The sequence below is a fragment of the Gambusia affinis genome, linkage group LG10, assembly GCF_019740435.1.
Source record: "Gambusia affinis linkage group LG10, SWU_Gaff_1.0, whole genome shotgun sequence".
Classification (NCBI taxonomy): Eukaryota; Metazoa; Chordata; class Actinopteri; order Cyprinodontiformes; family Poeciliidae; genus Gambusia; species Gambusia affinis.
The window spans coordinates 29,453,548-29,461,604 of record NC_057877.1 but is presented as its reverse complement, the minus strand read 5'-3'; the positions used below and the strand labels follow the sequence as shown (position 1 = coordinate 29,461,604).

The following is an 8,057-nucleotide window of genomic DNA, read 5'->3' as shown; positions in this document are numbered from 1 at the left end:
ACAACCAGACCGCAGACAAGAGGAGGAGTAAAATGGTGAGATGCTCTTTTTAATACAGGTGTCAAACAGCCCGGCTCCTGCAGCTCCAGGTGGAGGAACTACTCTCATTTACAGCGGAGCTCAAACTGCCTCTCAGCCAGCCAGAGACCCAGAAACAGGCAGAGATGCTTCTTCAGTTACAGTCTGCTGCTTCCAGAGGAAATGAAACACATTTGAAGCTGTGGAAGGTGTGATGGTGGAAAACGCTGCCCTGCAGAAACACACAGAGCTGCAGGAGCAGAGAGGGGTTGGTGTTCCTGAACAAAGCCGACACTCGCTCATGCTGCCATTACACAGTTATTGGAAAACAAAACATTTCCTTAAAGTCCTTTGAGTTTTACAGTCCAATCAGAAAGGAAATCAAACCAGATGCTGCCTCCACCAAACCTGTCCAACCTGGAAGAGACAGAGAGAATCAGACCATCACATCGATACCAACATCAGGAATCTGGGTTATTTAGAGAGACTTGGAAGAGAAACAACAGAATTAATGTCACATTTTCTCCTTTTTATGTATTCATCAAATGTTTCAAAGTAAATCTGCAGCTTCAAAATAAACTGCAAATTAAACAGTTAGCTAGTATAGCGGCAGTAAAACTGAAGCTTGGTGGTGGCGCCATCATGATGTGGGGCTGACTAATTCAAAGTAATTAAATCTTCAGTATCAGTAATAATCTGATCAGTAATAATCAATGCGTACCGTTCAGAAGCGTCACTGTTGCTCCTCGTTCCCGGCGCTGGGCGTCCGGTTGCGGATCTGACTCCTCAGCTGTTCGATGAGTTCGGGGTTCTGCTGCTGCATCTGCTGGGCGAACTGCTGCCCCCTGCAGGCCGAGCAACAGACTGCAGTCAACAACAGCGCCGAGCTTCAGGCCTGACCGAAGGAGAGGGAACTCACGCCTGGATGAGGCCGGACAGATCCGCTGGTCCCTGAGCTGATGAGGCTCCGCCCACTCCTGCTCCGCCCACTCCTGCTCCTCCTGCTCCGCCCACTCCTGCTCCTCCCACTCCTCCTCCTCCTCCTCCGCCCACTCCTCCTCCTCCTCCTCCTCCTCCCGCTCCCGCACCGCCACTGACCCCCCCGCTGCCGCTGACCCCCCCACCTCCCCCAGTCGCTCCCACGCCGTATGCGCCTGACATCATCCCGGACATCCTGAGAGAAACCATGGAAACAGATCAGGGGTGGAGAGGAGGAGGAGGAGGGATGAAGGTGAGAAACTTACAGCTGCTGAACCTGAGGGTTGTTCATGAGGGTCGACGCCTGCAGAGAGAGCAGCATCAGTCAACACATGACAACATTCAAGATCAGTTCAATGGCACTACCCACAGAAATTCATAAACTGATGTCCTGTGAGCCAAGATGGAGCTGGCTCTGTTTTCATCCTGATGGAGGCTGAAGCACTCCCATTTCCACAGCTCATCATCATCTTCCTCGCTTTAAAAGGAAACCAGTCTTATCTTTTTGACATGAGAAATATCTGAGTATTTCTTAAACAGCTCTAAAGATGGATCTTCCTGCCCGTGTTCAGACTGATCCGGTCCGGGATCAGGAATATTCCCCATGGTGGATCATCTTGTCACCGGATGATGAACCAGAGCGCAGCCTGCTGAAGGTGATGTTGGCCAATCAGAAACAAGCAGCTGCCATGATGGACCAGGAAGTCCAGTGGATGTTGGAGAACAGCCAGAGAAAAATCTGGATAATTTTTCTGTTAAAAAAAGTTCCCAAACTGTCACCATGGTTTCTTGGCAGTCGGCCATGTTTGTTTACTCTGAACTCACGTGTGATCTTGAGAGGTTTTGTGAGATTTCTGACACCTGAATGTTGGTGTTGTGTGACTCTACGACCAATCCTGTTGTGGCTCAGATTTATTATCGTTGATTCGGCCGGGAGGAGGAGGAGTTCTCCAGCAGCTGTTTTCTCCTCCTTCCCTCAGATTATGACGCCGAGCTTCGACATGGTCCGAAGCTTCATGTTTTAAAACCACTATGAAATCCTTCATCCTCATCATCATCAACAGGCTGCAGCCCTGAACTCCTCATCTTCCTCTCTTCAGCTGGAATTTGTTTTTACTGCTTTTCTCAGCGTTTTTACATTTCAGTTCAGCGCCGACCCACTAGAGGCCGTCACAGAAACGGTTCTGTGTGTTACATTATTCTACCTTTCCGAGAATAATTCAAACATTTCCCAATGAGCGAGTCAGAATGCCTGAACTCATCTTGTTTTTCACATGCAAAGAATCGTAACGCTCCAGAAACCAGAGCAGACCCGGCCAGAACCAGCTGACCAGAACCCTACGTCCTGTTCTCATGCATGCAGACGATCAGCTGATCATTTCTTTACTTCTGTGCGTTCGGTCCGTCAGAGCTCACCATGTTCATGAAGCCGGGGTTGCTAAGCAACCCAGCCAGGTCGATTCCTCCCAGACCCGCCGACTGAAACGGAAGAAGAACAAGAATGAACCAGAGACAGAACCAGCCTAGGTCGGACCCGGTCCGGTTCGGCCCAGTTCCCCTTACCGGGCTGGACGTCTCTATCTTCTCCTCGGCGATCTTCATGTTGGTCTTGTAGGTGTCGTTGTCCGGGTCGAGCTCCAGAGCCTTCCGGTAGTAACCCACTGCCTCCGTGTGCTTATTGAGGCTGGCCAGCGCCAAACTGACACCAGAACCAGAACCAGAGAGAGGGAGGGGCGAGTCAGGAGGAAGAAACATGGCTGAGGAGGCGGAGCTTCAAACTGAGTGAAAAACTGTCTGAAACATCTGAATGTTTGGACGGATCAAAGTGGTTCTGAGGTAGAACTGCTGGCTTCAACCGACCAGTTTCCTCCAAGGATCATCAGCCTGACGGGCCGCCAGGCTTTACTCGCCCCGCCAGGCTTTACTCGCCCCGCCAGGCTTTACTCGCCCCGCCAGGCTTTACTCGCCTCTCTGTGCTGCAACTTGTTCAAGTTTATGAAAATGAGCCACAAACCCAGCCAATCACAGACAGGGGTTATTCATCAATAAAACTGAATTCAACTGAATAAATAACCAGAACATTTAAATATGATGCGAAGCTGCTGACATTATTAAACAAAAAATCAAATACAAAAAATAATTTTGAACCTAAAGAATATTTAGTTAAGCATACAAACACTTACTGTCAATTTTAGGTCATTTTTCTTTAAATTTGTTTTACTTTTAAATGTGACTGTGGCCAACCTCTGGTGTCGGAGGGCCTGAACTGGAATATCATTCACACTGAGTTCTTCCTGCTAAAATATCAGCACTTCTTACAGTTTCCATACAGATTTGGTGGAACCTGGGAGAAGGGGCGGGGCTTAATTATTCAAACTTAAAACCAATCAGTGGTAATTGGTCATTATGTGCTGGGATGCATCCAAGAACAAACTGAGCTCAAACAGAAAGATTCTCCTCGTAGCATCAGATTGTTGTCATGAGATTTATTTTTTACAAAGTGAACCATCCGGCTGCTTCAAAGCTCAGACTGAATATTGATGTCGAAGTTTCTGTTCTCACCCCATCCGGCCGTACGCCTTGCTGTAGTTCGGGTCGATCCTGATGGCCCGTTCACAGTCCTGCACGGCGCCGGCGTAGTTCCCCAGCTTGCTGTATGCCGCAGCCCTGAAACGACAGCAGGACATGGGTCAGAACCGGGCTGCTGGTGATCCGGTTGGACCGGGTTCTGGCCCACCTGTTGCAGTAGTAGACGGCGTTCTGAGGGTTCAGGGCGATGGCCTTGGAGTAGAACTCCACGGCTGCTGCAAAGTTTTCCACCTTCATCTGGTCGTTCCCTGCAGAGCGGAAAACACAAGAAAACAAATCCGCATGAGGCAGATCCATCAGAACCAGAACCACAACCTGACCCTGAACCCACCGTCAGTTTTCAGCCGCTCTGCCTCGGCTTTCTGCTCTTCTGTTGGTGAACTCGGTGCTGTGTTGTTGTTGGCATGGGACTCAGCTGGGAACTGGAAGACACAGAACCATCAGAACCATCAGGTTCCCCTGGACTTCCTCCAGCAGCAGGAACTGACCTTGGCTGTGACCGAGGCAAAGATCTCTGGTAGCGTCATGGGAACAGCCAGACTCTGGTCATCCGTGGAAACGTCAAAAGCCGTCTCCAGACATTGGACTGCAACTAGAAGACAACATGGAGATGTCAGGCAGCAGACCCGGAGCAGGACCGGTCTGGACCCGGAGCAGGACCGGTCTGGACCCGGACCCGGAGCAGGACCGGTCTGGACCCGGACCCGGAGCAGGACCGGTCTGGACCCGGACCCGGAGCAGGACCGGTCTGGACCCGGAGAAGGACCGGTCTGGACCCGATTCTGGTTGTTCTCAGGACTCACCTTCCAGGCTCTCCTGGGCGTCGGAGGTCAGGTCTCCGACCCGCAGCTGGTCATGGAGGAACTGGATGATGGAGAAGGCGAGGCGCTTGCTGTCCGTCATGGTGGACGCTCTGTGGGAGACGCACCTGGACAGGGGACAGAGGACGCGCCTTCATCACAGGACTAATGGGTTATTTCACTGGTGTGGATCGAGCTGATCCAAACGGGAACATGTCTCCATGGAAACAGCAGGGATTTTTTTTATAAATACTGCCCTGCTAGCACAACCTCTAACCCAGGGGTAGGCACTCCAGCTCCTGGAGGTCCTGGAGGTCCTGGAGGTCCGGTCTCCTGCAACTTTTAGATGTTTCTCTACTTCAACACACCTGAGTCACATAATGAGGTTGTTATCAGAACTCTGGAGAACCCGACTGCACTGAGGAGGAGATTCAGCTGTTGGACCAGGGAGACTCTAGAGCTGCAGGACACCCCTGCCCTAACCTGACCTATGACCCCAAAAAGAAAAACAATCACAGACTCCATGCTGGAGCTGCAGCTGAAGAAAATTCTAGAAAGGATCTGACCTGCTCTTTCTGCCCAACTTCCTGACGAGAGAATAGCAGGCGGATTGGCAGCTGCAGGAAATCATCTCTGTCTTCAGTCAGAGTCCTCTACAGATTTATTGAAAAACTGACTGCTACAGGAGATCACCATCAACTCTGAAGAAACTTTGATGATATTTAATGTCCTGGTTTTGTTTAGCACCACCTACAGGCAAGGGGGCGTAACTACAGCAGAGTTTTTGTGTGGACAGGGCCTCAGGTAGATGAGGAACCCTGAAGCTAAGCCTAATGAGAAATCAATATATTTAATTTATTTTGCTTTTTTTTTTAAAAAAAATATATATATATACATATATATATATATATATATATATGTATATATATAGCATGAAAGTCCCAGTGAATAAACATATTTTCTGTCCGGGACTCGGCACTGAGCTAGCTGCTAACAACATTAGCGCTCTGAGGACAACCAAGCGCTAAGGCATAGAAATAATATATCTTACCTTAAGTATGAATGCTTGTCTTTCTTAGTAACTGTCCAGTAAAATATCTGAAAATACTATTTAAATGATGTGATTCTTGCCTGTTAGAAACTCGGCGCTGCAAACTCTGCCATTGTTAGTTTCTGCACCTCCTGTTTTTAACTGTAGATTGTTGATCCACTCTCCTCTTCTTTTTTCGGTAAGTTTTTCAAAATTAACTCCCTTGTGATCCACTACATTCCAAACACAAAAATAATGTTTATCTGTCCCTCTATCAGAACGGTTGGAACAACTGTACAGGACTCAGACTTTAGGCATTTTGATGCTGGATCAACAGAAATAAATGGGCTGCATTTACTTCCTGCCCTCCATCTGCATTGGGTGACGTCGGTGCTACGTCATTTGAAACCCAGCAATTTAATAACGTCAAAACAGCAGATTTCATCTAAAGGAGAATTACGACAAGTCAGTGGGCAGAGAAATCATCTTCCAACTGAAAGGTTGTGGGTTTGATTCCAGCGTTGATGCGCCTCCGAGCAAGGCACTAAAGCGCTCAGTCTGCTGGGATTTAAAAGCGGCTGTTTCATCAAGTTTCTGACTCTCGGTGGGTTTATTTGATATTTTTATTCAGTTTCCGTGAGTTTTTCTGAGTGGGCTCTACGCCACGCACATCGAACCAGGATTAGCCGTAAGAATGTTCTGGCACCACCGGACCCGGTATCAGCATCAGGTCCCAGCTAATGATCTAGAATCAGCTGCTGGCTCTGAGCTGGACCAGAATCGACACCCGCAGGTGTCCCGGTTCTGGTTCAGTTTCGGTACTGAGCCGAACTCCTTCGAACCCCTTGAGCCAGACCCAGTTTCCATGTTGGCTAACCTTCTTCTACAAGCTGGAACCTGTAAATGTGAACATCTGAAAGTTTCCAGAGCCATCTAATACGCGCCGAACCGAGCAGCAGGTCCAGATCTCTAAATCGGGGGAGGAAACGGGTTCTTAGTTCGGCGCAGTTTTCTGTCCCGCGGAGTTTTTATTGTTTTTAGGTTGAGTTCGGCGCGAACGCCAGCTCACGATGCTATTACCCCCAAAGCTAACAGTCCCGTCAAAGTTCTGGTTCTGCCGTCAAACTAACACGGTTCTGGTACCGGTTCAGAGCCAGAAAGACAGCTGCGGGTGGTTCCTACCTGGTGTCTCCGGGAATCAGGTGAAAAACCGCCAGGTAATCCCGACGTCAGCCGCGCTGGGTAACCTCGCTAAGCTAGCTAGCTCTGGAGCTGCCGCGGAGAGATGACGTCAGCTGGAAGCGCCGTGACGTAGCGGTTTAAAATTATTTTAAATATTTTAATAAAAAAAAACAAACCCTGTGATAGACTGACGACCTGCCCGGAACGTTAACTGAAGAGGCAGCAGCACCTCCCGGCCCCACTAGGGACAAGGGCGTTAGAAAATGGATGGATGGATAATATGACAAATTTTCATTTAAATTTTCTTTCTTTTTCTTTTTTTACTTTTTTCTTATTCGTATTTGCAATTTAAATTATAAGCTTTAAACAAACACAAGTCAAACCTTTTTATACCAAAGACTGTAAAAATATTCTGTTCTCCAAAACCACAAGGTTCTGCAGTTACTAATCCACAAGAAGCACAAGCCTTTGAAAAACTGGCTGCTCATCCAAGGTGATTCATAGAAAGTTTAGTGGAAGGAAAAAGTATGGAGGGAAAAGTTGCACAAACAACTATCCTTGTTTTAAAGCATCCCTGAACCCAACAGGTCAAGGCCAACCATGAGCTGTTTCTCATGAAGTTCTTGAAGGGCTGAACTCGAGACATTAAGGACCTTCAACCCGAGTCTCATCATCCAGAACCTCCAGCAGAACCCTCAGGTTCTGCAGGGTCATTCCGGTTCTGATCCAGAGAAACAATATCCTTCACTTTACCCATAACTACCTCAGATGTGTCACTTTACTGGCAGAACATTATGACCACTGATGTCTGGATCATTAAGCTCCAATATTACAACATTGAAAAAGTATTTCACATCCAACAGATAACAAAAAAACAGCAAATGATAAAAACCTGAAATAAGAAAAAATATAAATACATTTAAATTGTCCATATTACAAATATTTCTTCATCTTTATTGTTTTTTGTTCTCTGAATCTGAGAATTTATCAAGATACAATCTGACATCTATAATGAAGAGGTCAAACATTGATTTCCTTTACATAATTTTACTTTTATAGAGATGAAACTTATCAAACAAATTCAGATTGATAAGAAATATTGAAGAGGAATTTTTTTTACCTTCAAATCTCTGATAAACATTTTAATAATAAAGAGGGGAAATCAAATTATTTTAAATGCTTTGAAGCTTTTTATTTAGATTAAAATAAAAAGTCAGCACTGTTCCTTTAATACGAGTCACATGCAATTCAACAAATTCTGATCAAATCAATAACAAAAAGCCCCTTTTTGTAAAGTTCGGGATGTTTAGCTATAACAGATTCGCTCCTCTTGTGCCTTCTGAGCTCCCGTAGTTCCCTTGTCCTGCTGCTGAGAGGTGAGTTCAATATGGAGCCTCCGCTGCTCCTCCTCTGTTTTATTTCTAAATGTCTCCGTTTATCTTCTAACAATCACTCTGAAA

The 8,057-nt window shown here is 46.9% G+C and overlaps 1 protein-coding gene across 1 annotated transcript; it reads right to left on the bottom strand.

Moving 5' to 3' along the window:
* Nucleotides 1-28: 28 nt before the first annotated feature.
* sgta (small glutamine rich tetratricopeptide repeat co-chaperone alpha) lies at nucleotides 29-6,771 on the bottom strand. The gene is made up of 12 exons (XM_044128487.1): nucleotides 6,598-6,771; nucleotides 4,389-4,513; nucleotides 4,074-4,177; nucleotides 3,917-4,007; nucleotides 3,734-3,833; nucleotides 3,559-3,663; nucleotides 2,560-2,695; nucleotides 2,413-2,475; nucleotides 1,263-1,300; nucleotides 938-1,192; nucleotides 740-863; nucleotides 29-435 (listed from the first exon to the last, which is right to left on the bottom strand). The coding sequence occupies exons 2-11, from the start codon at nucleotides 4,486-4,488 to the stop codon at nucleotides 752-754; spliced, it is 1,104 nt and encodes a 367-aa protein (XP_043984422.1). The 5' UTR covers nucleotides 4,489-4,513; nucleotides 6,598-6,771; the 3' UTR covers nucleotides 29-435; nucleotides 740-751.
* Between the last annotated feature and the right edge of the window lie 1,286 nt (nucleotides 6,772-8,057).

What these genes read in the sequence shown, in the direction of transcription:
- sgta (XM_044128487.1), bottom strand. Translation starts at nt 4,488, where the DNA reads ATGACGGACAGCAAGCGCCTCGCCTTCTCCATCATCCAGTTCCTCCAT. An exon ending in AGAGCGGCTGAAAACTGACG is followed by an intron (nt 3,834 to 3,916) that starts GTGGGTTCAGGG and finishes TCCGCTCTGCAG; the next exon opens with GGAACGACCAGATGAAGGTG. An exon ending in AAGGCGTACGGCCGGATGGG is followed by an intron (nt 2,696 to 3,558) that starts GTGAGAACAGAA and finishes TTCTGGTGTCAG; the next exon opens with TTTGGCGCTGGCCAGCCTCA.